General features: G+C 38.7%; 1 protein-coding gene across 1 annotated transcript in view; it reads left to right on the top strand.

Moving 5' to 3' along the window:
• The window catches only part of cap2.S (cyclase associated actin cytoskeleton regulatory protein 2 S homeolog), an 83664-nt gene that overhangs the window by 12104 nt on the left and 53074 nt on the right, over positions 1-18486 (top strand). Inside the window, exons 2-4 of the mRNA XM_018269500.2 lie at positions 1369-1501; positions 1930-2030; positions 17173-17250. Of these exons, the coding sequence (XP_018124989.1) occupies positions 1378-1501; positions 1930-2030; positions 17173-17250 (303 nt within the window). The 5' untranslated portion in view covers positions 1369-1377. The remainder of the gene's footprint in view (positions 1-1368; positions 1502-1929; positions 2031-17172; positions 17251-18486) is intronic.

Raw genomic sequence — 18486 nt, 5'->3', positions numbered from 1 at the left:
AAGGAGAAGGGCAGTATGGCAAATAACCCAATGAGATTGGTTCCCAATTTGACAGCTGGGAATCCATCAGCCTGTTATGTATGTATCTCTACAGTCCATGTGGTTTGGGTAATTATAAGCATGTTAGGCGTCAACATATTCAGAAGAGTGATGGCATTAATAATTAGGATGTTTTGTCATTGTAAATATGTGAGGAATAGGTTTTTGTAAATTCCAAGATTTGCATAGATCATTTTGTAAAACAGGCTACAATTATCAAAGACGGAATAGAAAGCTAGTTTTTAGGGGGATTGTGGTACAGATGTTTTAGGAAAATCTGCAGCCAGTGAAAGGATGAAAGGTGCCACCCGCTCTGTTTTACATAGTTAATCTTTGGTCACACAGAAATATTAGTGTCAATGTCTAGAAATCTGTGTCATAATGCTTAATAACATGATTTTTTTTCCAATGTGGGCAGTACCAGTCAGATGGTAACCCTACTTGCCTTCTATGGTTATAGTGTTATTTATGTTGTGGTTTGATCCAGAATGTTATGGAAAAGGTATGGGATCCATTATTCGGAAACCCGTTATCCTGAAAGCTCCAAATTATGGAAAGGCCATCTCCTATAGACCCCATTATAATCAAATAATCCACATTTTTGAAAATGACAATAAAACAGTACCTTGTACTTGATCTAAACTAAGATATAATTAATCCTTATTGGAAACAAAACCAGTTTATTGGATGTATTTAATGTTTACATTATTTTCTAGTAGATTTAAGGTATGAAGTTTCAAATTACGGGAAAGGTTCGTTTTCCAGAAAACCCCATGTCCTAAACATTCTGGATTAAAGGTCCCATACCTTTACAGGTGATTGCTGATTCATAAGAGGCACTAGATATGCCCCTCAGTGATTCCCTATGGCCTACTTTCCAGTGTTTCATAATAAAAAATTAGGCTTCAGGCTACACCCTAATCCATTGGACCCACCCCAATCCTTCCAAGTCTTCTTATTTCTGGGTATAATCTGTTATAAGATCTAAGATTCTAGTAGTAGTTAGCCTTTTCTTTAGAATATCACTATTTGTGCTCTCAGTGGTATTATCAAAATGCGTTTTTTAAGTTTATAAAAGGAAGTCATTTACTGTTTGAGGTTTGTTGAATTTGTACAGTATTTTTTTTCCTGTAATCAATTTTTCCTGTCAAGTAAAAGCAGTTACTCTTTTACTGCGGATAAACTGAATTCTAAGTATTTCTGAGTAACTAAATGAGAGAATCTCTGCGGGTCATCTTAATACATGTAAAGCTTTAGTTGCAAGATATACAGCAGAACCTGGTTATAACAAGAACAATGCTGACACGATTTTCTTTTACTGTTTCTCAGGTATTCAAAATGGCAGAAGTGGAGGGATTAATGGACAGGCTGGAGAAAGCTGTAATTCGACTTGAATCTGTGCTTTCAAGTTCTTTTTCTTCCAACTCAGCAGACAAAAATATTCTTAATGGCATAAATGGAGGTACATTGTTTAGGTTTCAGTTGTTGTGTGTTAGTAATATATGCAGACCTATGTATATATAAATACATCAGTAAGCAGCTAGATGTGATTTGTGACATGGCTGGGCAACTGGGGGGGGGGGGGCTAGAGCCACATTATGTACTATACACCAGTGCCTATAGTACTAATATACTTATTAAATTGATTCTACTTATATGTATGTAACAAAAGTGACCTAATAACTATTACTTATCACCCTTTTTACCAATTGATACTACTCATTTCATCTATGATGCTACATTATTTACCACATAAAATATATCATTAATATTTATAAGCATGTTATAAGCTTTAAAATCTTTGGAATTTGACTGCCTGTTACTGTGTTAAGTGCATTATCTAAAGTGTTCTTTTTAATTTATAATAATAATAATGATAATACTGTGCAGGTGTCGCCCCATTTGTCGAAGCTTTTGATGCGCTGATGGCAGGGGCCTTGGAGGAATATCTCAAGAATAGTAAAGTTCTTGGTGGTGATGTAGAGGCACATGTAAGTATACAGTAAATCTGTGTTTCCAAACTGCATGCTTCAAAGGTCTTGAGATGAGCAGAGTGTTCAATGTGCTTTGGGGCAAGTGTGCCTTACTCAGGTAATACGATCCTTATATGGTTTGCAGTCTTTATGGGATTGAAGTTGCAGAAAGGAGTCATTTTTTGCAGGTGCTTTAGGCTAATAGAACATGGAATGATTTAGTTTTACCCATGCAAGGAGGTCCCAGACTGCTTCATGCTGCCCTACTGTTGTCAGAATTAAATAAAGAAAATGTAATTTTTACATGATTTTGGTGGATTCGTTTGGGGTGTTTTGATATTGCGTCGTGAACAGTAAAAAATGTATTCTCTCTGATCATGTTTATTCCTAGAGGTCATCTCAGCAACCAGTAATATAACTTCTCAGCGGGGGGGGACCCCTGCGGGTTGCGGATGGAAGTTCTGGGTGCAGGTATATACGCGGGTCGGCGGTTCTGCAGGGTCGGACTGTGGGTCTTCTCAATAGCGATATTTACTCCTTTTTTCTGGCCATGTCTACTTCTGATGACGAAACTTCCGGCTTACAATGACAGCACTGCCTGTTTTACTCATTTTTTTCTGATCACGACTTCTTTTGATGATGTCACTTCCGGTTTATAATGACAGCACCTGATTCTTGATGGTCAGCGGGTCGCGGGTCCGGGTTGCAGATAAGGTACTTGCGGGTCGGGTAGCGGGTCCAAGCTGGTAAGAATGCAGGTTGTGGGTCTGGGTTGCGGATTGCAGGTTGCGGGTACGGGTCCCAAAAAATGGACCCGCGCAGTACTCTACCGTCCGGGGAAGCCCTGGTTCAATCACACCCCTGGTCAGCAATAAAAATTTTTTTAACATACATGCATAATTATAGTGCTAAAATGTGACATAGGTTCAGATTTACTGAAATTCAAATTGTGGAATCCTGATTCTCAATGTTTTAGTATTTTAGCCCATTGACTAGCCACTTTCCTGGTTGTCCAGGAAGGGTTTTAACAAATCTGCATGTTTATTAAAGCAGATGAATGCTTCAGTTTGTCTAAATCGGTGAAACAGTTTTAACAAGTTTAACACCATAAGGCAGCCCTATTTTAAGGTTCTACATGCCACCAGGCCTCCTCTGCATTTGTCCCTGGAGCCTTAGGACTAGGCAGCTGTTAAAAATTTCTCAAGTCCCTAGTAATCTGTGAACCAACGAAGCAGTGCATGCATGGGTGGATGGGGAGTGGGTGGATGGGGAGTGGCCAGTGGGCAGATTGGTCTTTGGGCACTCTTGGTAGTTGGTACTAATCTGGGTTTAGTCGTGAATAGGTTATTGCTGTTTGCTAATAAAGGAAACATAAATCAGATGACTAAGAACGTTTTATTGGTTTTTCAGAGTTTGAAATTGGGAAACATAGATAGTAGTTATGCAGGTCACACATAGACAGCATGCCCCTTTGCCTCCATTGAGCAACAACCAATCGTTCATATTGTTTGGCACGCAGCCATTCAGTATCAGCGCAATGGAAGGAACAGTTTCATTACAGCATGGATTTTCAACTCTTTTTTCACCAAGGCCTCACTGTGTTGCCAGAGTTAATACTCTATTGCTAATTTTTTTAAAAATTGAGTTTATATATTTATTTTACCTTTTTATGAAAACTTTTGAGATTTCGAGCTTCATTGAATATGAATGGAACAATGTATTTCCCACTGGTACACAACTTTTTTCAAACAAAAAAGTGTACATAAAATCAAATTTTGATAAATCTGCCCCTAAATGTCAAAATTGAGATATTGTTTACCATACTTACACAGAAAACGTGGACCCTAGAACTAGTGGACTGCAATATTTTATTGAATACATGAAAAAGTCTATGGAGAGAGCAAGACATATAGGGGCAAATTCACTAACCTCCGAAAATTCGCCAGCGCCAGCTTTGCTCACATCGAAACACTTCGCCAGGCGTAGATTCGCCAAGACAATGCTAATTCATTAAAATCCGAAGTTGAGTCCAGGGGGCCGAAGGCTGGCGAAGTTGTGCTAGCGTTACTGCGCCAAACGAAGCGAAGTTGCGCTAGCGTTGGCTAATTTGCATACAGCGGGAAGTTCAAGTTGAATGGACTTATATGTTGCAGCAAATACATTACACTACACAAGCCCGGGAAACCTTAATAAAATAAAGTTGTTATATTGCCCTACACAGTGTATAGTTTATGTGCCATATGTTAGGAAATGTAGGGTGGAAACCCGGGTACCCAAAAAAAAATGTACGGAATTTTGCAGCCTATCACCCTGAAAAAGTAAAAGATGCCTATTTTTTCAGAGAATTACTAGTGAAAAAAATCCGAAAACCTTTAAAAGTCTGAATGGTTAAAAAAAAAGTCCAGTAGGATCAGCGCAGCTCCCATTGACTCTAGGACCTCAACAACTTTTACCTGAATTTATGTATTTAATTTTTAGAATTTTTAAAAAATGCATATTTTTTGCAATTCATTTAAAAATAGAAATTTGAATGTTAGTTAATAGGCTCCTTAAAATGGCACTTTATAAAACCTAACTTAAGAGCTGGCCAAGTTGTTAGTTATTTTGTTTAAAGAGAAGGATATTTTAGTAGGTATTTGTAAAAATAATTTAATACATATCTAAGATATATATATATATATATATATAAAATGTGTATGTGTGTATGAATTTGAGGTGATTGATTGTGCTATGTGATGATGTGAAATCTGAGTGCCGTTCTTTCCACTAGCTCTAACAATAACACATGTACTCAGGCCTTGCAGCTGCCGTCCCTGTCAAAACCCCAAGATTTTACTGCATGAGTTTGGCAAAACACCTGCTGTTCAAGAGCATATGCCGCATCTCTGACCTTGTTTATCTGACAATGTTTGTGTTTTTTTGTGGTAGATCATGTTATTCAATGTGTAAGCCTTCATGGTATAATCTTAGGCAGAAAATGAAATTCTGTGAAACAGATAATAAATATATATGTTACATGCACTGTACAAAGCTTTTTGGTTATAAATTCTTCATTACGTGTTAAATAGTAAGTGATGCTGAGTGATTCTATTGCTTTATAATTACTCATCTCCCATCTGAGAAATAATAATGTTGCATAAATTGTACTTAACTTGTGTTCTTTCTTGTCTTTCTTACATTTTATAACATTCATGGTTGGTTTTAGAGTAGGGACAGAAATATGTGATTGGGACCCTCCGCACCAGAAGAGTTCCTTGAGTGGTATATTGCTTCAAGTACAATGGTTACTGGGTACTAGTAAGATATTTACAAAGTATAAACATATATTCTGACTGCTAGTGTTCCCTCTTCTCTAACCCTAGTTAGTGGCTTATTGCAAGAACAACCCCTTCATCCTCTCCCCCCATTTTGTTTTGCTTGTGTTCTGGAATGTTTTTGCCATGAGGCAGTGTCGGACTGGCCCACTGGGATACCAGGAAAACTCCCGGTGGGCCTAGGTGTATGTGGGCCTCTTGCTTCTGACCATTTAGCCTATTTCATGGTCATTCCCTATTTATTTATGAGAAAAAAGGGCTTAATAATGGACAAATAGAGTATATTATGTAGAGACTAGGAGAATAAAGAGATTGGGTGACGAGAGCAGGTATAATAGTTTGGAAAGTGGGCCCTCAGCCTAAGGTCTCTGGTGGGCCCCTGGCATCCCAGTCCGACACTGCCATGAGGCAACGTGAGAACCTTGCTCCGGGTAGCACTTTACCAGTAGCAGAAATTAGCCATTCCAGGTTACCTTAAGAGCCAAATTATGAATTGTTAGCTGGAAATTCACCTCAGAGAGTGCAAAGTCACTTTTTACAGATCAGATGCAGCCACTGCTCTGAGCACATTTGAGGTAAGGATAGGGATAAAGATGTCATCAGCATTCCCAGTGTTAATCTTCATATTCCTGTCACTAGCTGACTTCATCCTAATGGACAGCTTAGAAGACAAAAATAATAGCTTTCCAATATCTGCTATGTTTCTGTGTATAATGCAAGCAGGAGGGCTCTGGCATGTAGTGTTTTTTAATCCATGCAATGTGAGCAAGCTCTGGTAGTTACGTAGATGAGGTATATCATAGTAGAAAGACTAAAAAGCCAAAACTCCTACTTCTGCATTTTGAGTTTCCCTATGTAGCTAAATTCTACTACATGAGTTGGCAGCATCTAATAAACAATGCACCTAAACATGCACTGAATAAGTTCTGCTGAAATGTGCCACAGTGCATGGGATGTCTGTGGCACGTAACAATAAGGGAAATACGGTAAGGAGCATTAAGAAATGAATTTTTTGTCTGCACTGTACCTAAACAAATAAGGAACAGTTAAAGGGATAAAAATGCATTGAGAAAAACTGTTATGATTTCAGTTCGGAAGATGTCAAAATCAGTTTCCATGGAAACCATATTTTTCCCCTCTGCTACCATGGAAATAACAGTGACAAAAAAAATCACATTAACAGAAGAGTGCCTGGCTTGTCAGAAGCATTGAATAAGTACATTGGCATTAACATCATGCAAGGGCCATCAGATTGCTCACATTTGTGATACAACAACTATGTAGAAAATATTTTTGTAAATGTGTTGTAAAGACTTTTTATAACTGATCCGGCTGTATTGTAATTAGAGCTTTCTTTAGGAGGGACAATTTATCATGGGGCCTGAGGGCATACTGAGGTGCTTTAAACAGCAGCAATTGTTTGCAGGAAGAGTCTGGAAAAGCTCAGAAAAGCTTAGAAAACCTATGCCAGTCAGGTGATATGGCTGCTATGTTGAACTATTAGAACTGCCTCACTAAAACACCCTTTTGTGTCAGTGCTTCCTCCAGTGGGGACAGCTGGTAATGTTTACTGTCTGTGACTCTGGCTCTGGAATAGGTTATACAGTATAGTAAAATGAGATTATAAAGGGACAGTGTACACCTAAAAATATTTTTGGTAAACATGAGGACAGTAAATAGATCTTGTACTGAAAATGCATGCTGCCTAGACATTTAATTAAAAAATCCATATTTTCCTAATTTGTTGTTATTCTAAAGCATAAATGTGTCCAGGCAAGACAGGAGGCTAATGACAGTAAGGACTGATTCTTGTGCTGCCTGTTTCAGCAAGCCAATTTTCAGCCAAGTCTGATATTAGGCAGATTTTAGCAGATTTATCTCTGGTGTCTAATCTTCACATGTACAAAAGAGAGAGGTTTGATGAATTCACATCCCCTGGTCCACCATTTCACTAGTCATTTAGTATCTATGCAAGTGTGTATAGTTTTCAAAAACAGTGATTTTATGATTGTAAAATTGACTAGCTTTTTATATGTTTGTGCGTAACTTGGCCAGATCAGTTACACTTCCATGGTAATATTCATGTGCCATTGTCCTCTCTATCAGAGGCCTTCTCAGTAAACAGATCATTTTTTAGTTTTTCTTGTGCTGTGCAGGACCCTGAAGTGACAGGAAGTACTAAAGTGAAACTGGTTTAATTTTCAACAAAAACATACAGTAGATATTTTTTAATTAAAACAATAGGCAAAGTAGTGCTACGCAATATGTTGGCGCTATATAAATACATGTTAATAAAAAAAATATATATATATGTTTGGCACAAGCCAAAGCTCATGTTAAAAAGAAGTGTATACTGTCCCTTTAATAGAATGATTTGGTATAAGGGCAGTCAACATTTGTTAAATTACAACACAGAGAAGCCACTAAAAGCCAGAGGCTGTGTAGAATGGCCCGGAGTTGCCAGTCAACAACAGCTGGATGATAGTCCATGAAAAAGCCATGCTTTGTTTATAGAAATGGGCTCACAGAGACTGTTTTGTCAATGGCCCTGTTAGTATGAGAGATCTTTAACTGGTTCTCCTTTCCTCCTGAAATCTTTTTTTTTCACTAGTACTCCCACATCACTGACCACACTTGTTAGAGTTTAATATTCACTGAACTGAAATATACAAGAGGTAATTTATGGCTTAGGTGTCAGCACTAATATAAACAATAGATTTTGCAATCCAACTGCTCATTGCTTTGTTATCCTGAACTGAAAAAGTGTTTGAAGATGAACAACCCCTTTAACTCTATTAGGGTTTAATAAATCTCGAAAATTTTTATTTTTTTTTCTACAAAAAATAGTTTTTCCCCTTTAAAAGTCCGACCAGAAAAAATCAGACTATAATAAATTACCCCCTTTGTCTTTCGCATGACATTTCAAACAACATTTTCCTGACATTTTTCTGAATTTGTCTTTAGCTCTTCCTAAACCTGTCAGTCTGTCATTAGGTGACGCTTATCTGATAAAAATAATATATACTGATTTTTTTATTTATAAACCTATTATTATCAATTTCTGATTACACAGAAAACAGGGCTTGTACCCTGACAATAGGCTGCTAATCCCCATGAATATGCTAATTAGTCACCCATACTGCACCTAAAAGTGGAGTGAATGGAGATTGGGTAAAAAAAGATTTTTATTGTTTTAACAACAAATTCACAAAAGTATTTGTAAACTTTTCTTTCTTTCACCAGAATATCAAAAGTGGTGGTTGAGTCAGTATTTTGGCATATGAATATGAATATGGAGATTGTATGTACAACAGTTTTAACACTACTTTTTTTTTTTAACAGTATTTGTTTTATTGATTTCCAAACCAAAAGAAAAATAGGGGGGGGGGGTACAGAAGAAAGAGGGGGGAGGGGGGGTTGTCAGGTACATCTTCAAAAGACAATCACCATTTATTACATTATATCTGTCACATAAACTTCACAGCCGGTACACTTTATGTTCAGTTACCCTGTTTGGTAGTGCATCTGGGTAACTTTACTATCAGGAAGAACCTCAAAGTCAGGGGAACACATACTTTCTGTAGTGGGTCTTAGGAAGTAGCCTCTGTCCACTCGTCCCATATTTTCTCATATTTTCCTGGGCAGCCCCTAGCAAGGTAGGTCATCTGTATTAGTGGGAGTTGTTTATTAATTATGTCTAGCCAAAACTGGCGGGATGGGGCTTTTGGTGTCAGCCATTTCATAAGTATTGCTTTCCTAGCATAGAATAACAAGGATCTCCATAAGTCCCTTTTTGCATTTAAGGGAATAGTCTCATCGATTATACCTAGGAGGCACACCTGTGGCGACATTATTTTAGGGAAAGTAGTTTTCTCTTGTACATATGTCATTATTTTGTCCCAATACTTATGGATTTCCGGACAATCCCACATCATATGTAAGTATCCCGCCTCCCTCTGTTGACATTTAGGGCAGTGTGCCCTCTCCATATCTCCCATTCGGCTTAGTCTAAGAGGTGTTATGTGCAACCGGTGTAACACCTTAAACTGGATAAGTCTGTCCCTTGTTGCGATTAGAAATTGATATGCTTTAGAGGTACCTTCTTCCCATTCTTCCAAGGTTAAGCTAGGGATATCTTGTTGCCAGACTGTATATGCCTTAGCAAATGGGGAAGGGAATGTGGAGAGCAGGTTCCCATACACTTTAGTCACCATTTTTTTTTTGGATTGGGGATTTGAGGGTCTCCAGCACAGGGGGCACCTCTATTTCCACTTTAGTGGATAAAAATTGCGCTACAAATGCGTGTCGGAATTGTAAGTAGTTTACTTGGCCAATTTGTATCCCGGGCCTAGTCTGTAGCATTTGGTCTCTATTAAGCAGCTGTCCCCCTGGTGCTGCCTCCCCAAGTGTCTTTATCCCTATGCTCGGCCATCTCATATATTGTAGAAGTTGCCGGAAATGGGGTAGGTATGAGTTGCCCCATAGTGGTAAGTCAGGTGAGAGCAGCGGGTTGCTGAGATGGCTAGCTCGCATTACCGCTGTCCAGGCCTTACGGGGAGTAGCTAATATTGGGTGTTTTTTAACACTACTTTTACATCAAAAATATGCTTCCTCCACTTTTGTAAATTCCCCCCTAGTGGGAGCTTCAGACTGTGTGGGTCCAGAGTCGCCATGGGTTATATGCCATTTCAGAGAATACTTGTGATGCTCTTATGTGGCCCTACATTCATTATGCTGTTAATCCTGTATGTAACATGTAGTGCCCCTGATGTAAATTTAATTTTGTTCCAAATAAATGGCATATTCCAAAATTGCTCTCTAAATATGCTATGGAAAGGGCAGAGATAGTCAACCTCTGGCACTATCATTTCTACCTTCTTCTGCCAACAAAGCATGAAGTTGATATAAGGGTGGTAGTTTCACAACACAAGTGTGGGAATGTAATAAAAGTCGGTAACGGGAAAACTATTTGCAATCTGAAACTTTATGCCTTTGTACGAACAAATTTTGTTTTGCGCAAATTTAATATAGCTTTTGCGAACCCGGAAACTGTTTAGCAACCAGTTCCGACAGTGGAAGACCGTTTGCGAATTTTATAGTTTGCGCCAATGCGCAGTAAATGTTATAAAACTTCTTACTGACAAAGTCATTATGTTTGCTCCAAAAGATTACGACACCTTCAAGCACTTCTTAAGCGTGCACAATTAAAATTCACAATGCAATAACAGTTTAAGAAACAATATGACATTGCAAGATGTGGATTTTTATCCTTATTGGTGCGAATTGTTTTTCTCTTTGCGACTTTAATTACATTTCCCCCCCCCCCATAGTGTGGCAAAACATCTCTATGTCATACAATCTCATGCTGACATAGTACTTGGAAAATATTTTTAACTTCCCACATGTTGTCATTGGGCATAAATCCGCACACAGTGTTCTTGGGTATTTATATGTCATAATGTGTTTTGCAATGCTTGTGGCCTCAGGGATCTAAATGTAGCCATTACTGTGTGTATGTTGCTAAACATTAGGTGCTGTCCAGGGGGTGGCCAAACAGATAGTATAACAAGGTGCTGGATCTTTACTGCATACAAACCACTACTAATCTGTTGATTGACTGTTAAATATTACTACTAACTAGTCCTGTAATTTACACTTGATAAACAGGGTAATCCATTTGCTCATTGTATTAAAAAAGTGTAAAGACGCTCCTATTTCCATTTCCTTCCTCTTATTTTTAGAGCCCCCTTTTCCTTTCTAAACCACTCTTGCTTTTGCCCTCTAACCAGTACCTACAGTGTGGGACTGCCAACTGGGATACCAGGAAAACTCCCGGTGGGCCCAAGTGTCAATTGGCTCTACTGCTTCTAAAATTTGGCCTGTTTTATGGTCATAACCTACTTCTGTATGGGAACAAAGAGGCTAAATAGATATACAATAGAAAGAAAGAGACTTGAATAATAGAGGTTGAGTAAGGTAAATAAGAGGATAAATGGTTTGGAGAGTGGACCCATTGACTAAGGTTCTGTTGTTAATTTAATTGTCACGACTATGGCAGTGTTTGGTGCTTGCTAGTATTCTGGAATGTGATAAAAAAAATGATCATGGTGTTACATGCCCTGTCTACCCAGTGACTGGCATAGGGGATGAGTCTAGTTGTCGCCTTATATAATTACTAGTTAGCAAGTTAGCAAGCATAGTTGTGTATTGTGTTTAATAAAGTTGTGGCAGGCTCTAAGAAACACAGTGCTGCTAGTATCAGCTACTTGTCATGGCTAAAAAATACACAATAATGGCAATGGGCTTTACTAAGACATGTTTCAGTGGTGTCTATGGCATGGTATTTTGTAGCCACAAAAAGAAGCTGCTACTAGTAGCTCTATTAATAACTGCTAGTAGCAGGTACTTGTTGTCTTTTTTACTTTGACTTTACTGTTAAAAATGTCCCCACCACCAGAGGTTACATATATGCCCAGATGAAGCCTTTCATTACATGTTTTGCAAGCCATTAGTCTGTGCAGCAGTATCTGTTTGTTTAGATATTTAGCACTCTATGTATTTTGTAAGTGGTGAAAGTTGCAAAGATCTGGTCTGTCTCACGAGACAGGAAAGAATCCAGATCTACCTCTGTAGAATCTCATGAATATTGAGCCAATTTTTGTCCATGTAAACAGACATTAAAATCTGATCCAGGGTCACTTAAAGGAATGGATTCTATAAGGTTATACAGGTATAGGATCCCTTATCCGGAAATCCGATATCCAGAAAGCTCCGAATTACGGAATGGCTGTCTCCCATAGACTCCATTTTATCCAAATAGTCCAAATTTTTAAAAATGATTTCCTTTTTCTCTGTAATAATAAAACAGTAACTTATACTTGATCCCAGCTAAGATATAATTAATCTTTATTGGAAGCAAAACCAGCCTATTGGGTTTATTTAATGTTTAAATTCATTTCTAGTAGACTTAAGGCATGAAGACCCAAATTACGGAAAGATCCGTTATCCGGAAAACACCAGGTCCCAAACATTCTGGATAACAGGTCCCATACCTGTATCAGATTATGAAAATTTTAATCAATTTAATAGAGTTTAGAGACAAAATTACAGGTCTAAACCATCAGCTGTGATAGCACTGCTTGCTCCTAGCATAGTCCTCTCTCTAGGACAGGTACATATGACAGCAAACATCACTCATTTGTGAATAGCTGATAGATGCTTTAATTAACGTCATATTGCAGTCCTCAGAAATGTGTTTGCTAAATATAAGATCTACAACAGTTTGCATTTGCCATTTTATAAAACTTACACACAGATTCTTCAAAATAAACATACCATACACTGCAAAAGAAACTTCCTTTCCCTACTGTCAAATGCTCTCTGTCTGGCTATATAAACATAAACCAGCTCCACTAACCCTAATCCTTTATATCAGGTAGCACTACCTTCCCTTATTCAGTTACTGTAATTTTGCATGTGTCTTTATTAATAGCATGGCTGGCTTAAACTTTGATATATGCCTGCATTTTCATTCTTTTCATTTTCTATAGTAGCTTCATAGTAGAGATGCACCGAGTGCACCAAATATTGAACCAAATTCACTAAAAGGCGAATTTTTGGCAGCGAAGACTCCACCACACTTCGCGCCACTTCACCAGGCGTAAATTTATTACCACTACACTAATTCACTAAAATGCAAACTTGCATCCCTGTAGCCGAACGCTAGAAAAGTTTCGCTAGCGTTAATTCGTCAGCGCGAGCATTTCATAGCTAACTTTTGATTTGATCGTTCATTTCTGCCTAGCAAACTTTGTTAGTACTCTTACGCTTAGGTCAATTTGAATAGAGTGGGTACATATAGGTCGTATAGACATCTTTATTAGAAATGTTGGTTTAAAATCTTTAAGTGGGCACTTATTATTACAAATGTCCAAGGAAGCAAAATAAAGACAAAATAGATGCTCTGATGTCCTAGACATGAGCCCACCCATAAAACAAATGTGGTATGCCCCTCAAATTGGTAAAAAAAATTGTTAACACAAAAATCTATAACAATTAGAACTTTTGAAGACAATCCCACTTTAAAATATGAAAAAACACCAGCGTTTTTTTACAATTTTTTTGACTTTCCGGCATACAGGATAAAAATGTCACTGACATAAGATTATGAGGATGAAGCTTCATATTATCAGTTCGCCAGGTCTAAGCTGATGAAGAAAACTCTGGCAAAAGAGGTGACATTCTGTAAAATTCGCACTTTAGTGAATTTGCAGAGTTACAATTTGTCTAAGGAAAATTTGCCTGGCTATATGGCGTGAAACTGCGCTAGCGATAGTCTCTTTCGCTAGCGAATTGTCCTCTACGCCTGTTAGTAAATTGGTGAAGTGCCTGCAGCTGGGATTTCTGGTGAATTTTCAAAAAATTGCTTCAGGGGTTCAAATTTCTTATATCACACAACGTTAAGGGTTCAAATTCAGCTCAGATGAACACTTGCTGCAATCCGTGCTAGAATATGATCATATCCTGAACTGAATCCTATATGCTGTGCGTCCATACATAACAAATTCCTCCTGCATCTGAAACTGAAATGGGGAGAACTGCACTACTAACTTCTGTGCTATTTGTTTAATTAATAATAATAATAATGATAAAAAGGTACCGTATATACTCGAGTATAAGCCGACCTGAGTATAAGCCGAAAACCTACGAAAACTGGGAAAACTTATTGACTAAGCCTAGACACAACTACAGCCCTGTCTCCCAGCAGCGCACATTCTGCCAAAGCGACCCCCCCAGTGATCAACCGGACTTCTTTGAAAAGTTGATGGTGACAGAGAAACGGATTACTGTGTGCATTGTCCCAATGTCCCACTACCATGTGCAGAGGGTGCTGTGTGATATTGCCATCACTGTTAATCCTTCATATAACCAACAGAGGGCGCTGTGTGATATTGCAGTCACTGTTATTCCTTAATATAACCAACAGAGGGCGCTGTGTGATATTGCAGTCACTGTTATTCTTTCATATAACCAACAGAGGGTGCTGTGTGATATTGCAGTCACTGTTATTCTTTCACATAACCAACAGAGGGCACACTGTTATTTCATATAACCAACAGAGGGTGCTGTGTGATATTGCAGTCACTGTTATTATTTCATATAACCAACAGAGGGTGCTGTGTGATATTGCAGTCACTGTTATTCTTTCATATAACCAACAGAGGGCGCACGTTTATTCTTTCATATAACCAACAGATGGCGCTGTTTGATATTGCAGTCACTGTTATTCTTTCATATAACCAACAGAGGGCACTGTGCGATATTGCAGTCACTGTTATTCTTTCATATAACCAACAGAGGGCGCACTGTTATTATGTCATATAACCAACAGAGGGTGCTGTGTGATATTGCAGTCACTGTTATTGTTTCATATAACCAACAGAGGGCGCACTTTTATTCTTTCATATAACCAACAGAGGGTGCTGTTTGATATTGCAGTCACTGTTATTCTTTCATATAACCAACAGATGGCGCTGTGTGATATTGCAGTCACTGTTATTCTTTCATATAACCAACAGAGGGCGCACTGTTATTCTTTCATATAACCAACAGAGGGCATTGAGGGATATTGCAGTCTCTCCCCAAGTGAACTGTTGGTATAGGAATGATTAAAAGTGACTGCAATCTCAGCTACTGCCCGTTGACCCGAGTATAAGCTGAGGTAGACTTTTTCAGCACATTTTGGATGCTGAAAAACTCGGCTTATACTCGAGTATATACGGTATATGTCATCTTGTAATTCAGTTTATCAGAAAATACAGATCCATTCATTAAATTACTGCATGCAGACCAGAATCCTGCTACATGGAGAACAGTGAATGGGTTATTATGTTTGATTATAAATCAATAGGTGAAATACTTAAGAAACAAAAAAGCACTATTGCTAGCAGCACGGTGGCTCAGTGCAGCAGCGTTCCTAGAGGGGGGCGGGGAATGGTGCGTGACGCGCAGCCGGGCCCCACCCCCCTCCGTACGGCGCGCTCCCAGGATGAATTTAGTGGCGTGCGGCGATGCCGGGGGGCCCTGAGGGGGTGCGGGCCCTGGCCCGCTCGCACCCCCTGCTCCCCCGGTAGTTCCGACACTGGCTCAGTGGGTAGCGCTGAGTTTAATCCCAGAATGGGCATTATCTTCAAGGAGTTTGTATGTTCTTCCCATGTTTGCATTGGTTTCCTCCAGGTTTCCTCCCACTTTCCAAAAACACAAAGTCAAGTTGATTGTCTTGTGACTAAATTCATCACAATATGTGTGAAGGTGATTTTAGAGTGTAAGATCCTCAGGGGCAGGGACTGCTGTGAATGAGTTATAATCATTATATAATCATTGTTTTGAAGCACTATATAAATGGCAGAAAATAAATAAAACATAAATCCCTTAATCCAAGTTTAATATACAGTACCTCCTCAAATAGAAACAGACAGTATTTTTTTTCTTGAGCTTATATTTGCAACCCCCAAAAATCTGCCATGATTGACTCTAGATTTACCCCCCAAAGACAACCAATATGGTGTAACCCCCCCCCCCACTGCTGTTGTATTTTCTATCTTCTAGCATTGCTCAATGAGGCACATTTCCAGTCCCTGTAGGTCAAAAGATCAGCTAATGAGTAGTGCTCATCCATGAAATCTATTCATCTCTTTGAATGGCTTGGCTTGTAGCAACACTGTAGGACAGACATCTCTCTGGTCAATCCCCCAGGCAAATGCTTGACTTGCTGCAGTTTAAAGCAGTGCAATGAGTTTCAAATACAGATGTCATCTTTTTGAATCAAATTTGCCACAGTTTGGGATAAGGAAGTCAAAGTATAAAATGATGTATTTCTCTTTAGAATGCATTCAGGCTGAAGAGCATGCTAGAGGATATGTAGTCTTATTCGGGGTAAGGGATGATAAATTACATCATAAAATGACATAATTTTTTTTTTTTTTGTACTTGTCCTTTTCATAGTAGTTTTGTTCAGGTGGATTTTTCATGTTGCACTGCTGAACCAGTCAGGCTATGCAACCATTATCAGACTACAGACTTGTTACGCCCAACCTTTGTGCCTATTACTTATATGCAACTATTTATTGAGGAGGTCAGGGCTAGTATTCTATTATTATTCTTTTAAAATAAATATTTCTATAGCTATTGTTCCTATATTTATAGAATCAAGTATTTTTTTTCACGCACATTGGCATGGCGTAATAGTATGTCCATTAATCGTCTGGGCTGGATTTAATAAGCAGATTCTGCTAAGGGCAGATCTATTTTTTAGATGGGGTCAGAATGAATGCAATTTAAGTTAGACACCCAAAGATACCCACCAACACTATAAAAATTACAGCAAAATAATGTAGATATGCAGTTTACAAAGAACAAATGTATTTATGAACAGGAGTACTGAATTTAACTTGCAGAAGGTTTAGGGGCGGATGTACAACCATACCAATGCTGAACAGCTGATGGGTGCTTAGAATAGTTTTACAAAATAAGTGGTACAATGAAACAGTAGGGGGATACAAAAAAAAGCTTTGGATAGATGCAGAGCTGTCACGAGCATCATTTTCAGACAGTTAGGGAATGATCAGAACAGATGTCAAAGTGGTTTCCTTTCTGCCCTTATAGTGTATGTATTGATAGGTGCAAGTGCAGCACTAAAGTGTGATATAGGGGTTTCAAATGCATCTGAGTGTGAAAGGGGTGTTGTTGTATGGAAAGTAGGAACACAGCTCTACAAATACAGAAATCTTGTTATAAAGTGCACTTCATTCTTACATTATTAATTATTCCCTGCAATTTCTATTTAGGCTGGAATGGTGGAAACCGCCTTCAAAGCAGAAAGAGCATTTTTGGTATTTGCTTCGCAACACCAGCAGCCCCCTCAGGTAAGACATCATGGTATGGTATACAGTGGCGTAACTAGATGTTGTTGGGCCCCACAGCAAATTAATTTTAGGGCCCCCAACATATCCAGTGTTTGTCCTGTCTTACCAATATATGTTGAAATTGCTCATCAATAAGAGCCTCATGGGGCCCCCTGTATCTCCTGGCCCCCCCTGCAGCCGCAGGGTCTGCTTCCTCTGTAGTTACGCCCCTGATGGTATATCTAAATGTCATACATATAACATACAGGTGTTGGTATTTTATACACTATATCTAGAAGTTTCCTGCTGAGTTGTGCTTTCTATTGGATAGTATGTCTGATGGCATAGTTTTAGGGTGTCTGTCTATAAAGGTTATGGGAACATAGACTGTCCCTGACTCCCGTCATCAAAGGATTATTGCACACATTGAGTGTGTGCGCATTGACAGTCCTGGATCCAACCTATTTCTGTGTGCAAGGAGAGGATTTCAGACAAAAAGCAGGCTTAAAATCTGTTTTGTATGTGCATTGACAGGATGATTTCACCCCTGTCAATACACACATATGGGGTGAAAGAAATCCCAATGTGTGCCACAAGTACAAGACCACGCCCTCTGCTAGTTTAAGGCTTTATAATACAATACTATATTATGGGAAGTTATAAGGTAGAGACAGTAGATCTTAGGCAAGACCAAAACTGCAAGCTGAGTTCACACATGCTAAGAAAATCACAAGAAAGATTTATACACGGGAATTACAATTAGAACAGCCCTGTATTAATTTCTTATGAGGTTAGAAGATAGAACATTTTATGCCAATGTGTGTAGCCCCCTAGCACAGGCATACTGAGATAATTAGTGATGGGCGAATTTATTCGGCAGGCGTGAATTTGCGGGGAATTTCCATGTTTTGCCGCTGGCAAATAAATTGGCGAATAGATTGCCACATCGGGGGAAATTTGCGAATATTTTGACAAAGCGAAAAAGGACAAATTTGCCTACCACTAATATCCACCCCAGGGGGTTACGGAAAGAGTCATAACATAAGATGTTCATTTTTGGTTTGGTTCCACATCTTAAGTAAAATAAATAAAAAAAAACATTTAGGCCAATGAAACACCTATGAATGCTCCTACTGCCATATTCTACAGCTGGCAACACCTGCTTCTGCCATAGATAATGTATTTTTTCAAATATGTGAATGGCCAGTGGCTGCAGGCATGGAAGGTCATATTGACCAGGGGTCCTCAACCTTTTTT

The sequence above is a fragment of the Xenopus laevis genome, chromosome 6S, assembly GCF_017654675.1.
Source record: "Xenopus laevis strain J_2021 chromosome 6S, Xenopus_laevis_v10.1, whole genome shotgun sequence".
In the NCBI taxonomy this organism is placed as follows: Eukaryota; Metazoa; Chordata; class Amphibia; order Anura; family Pipidae; genus Xenopus; species Xenopus laevis.
Note: the sequence above shows the minus strand (reverse complement) of the source record. Positions and strands in the feature narration are given on the sequence as shown.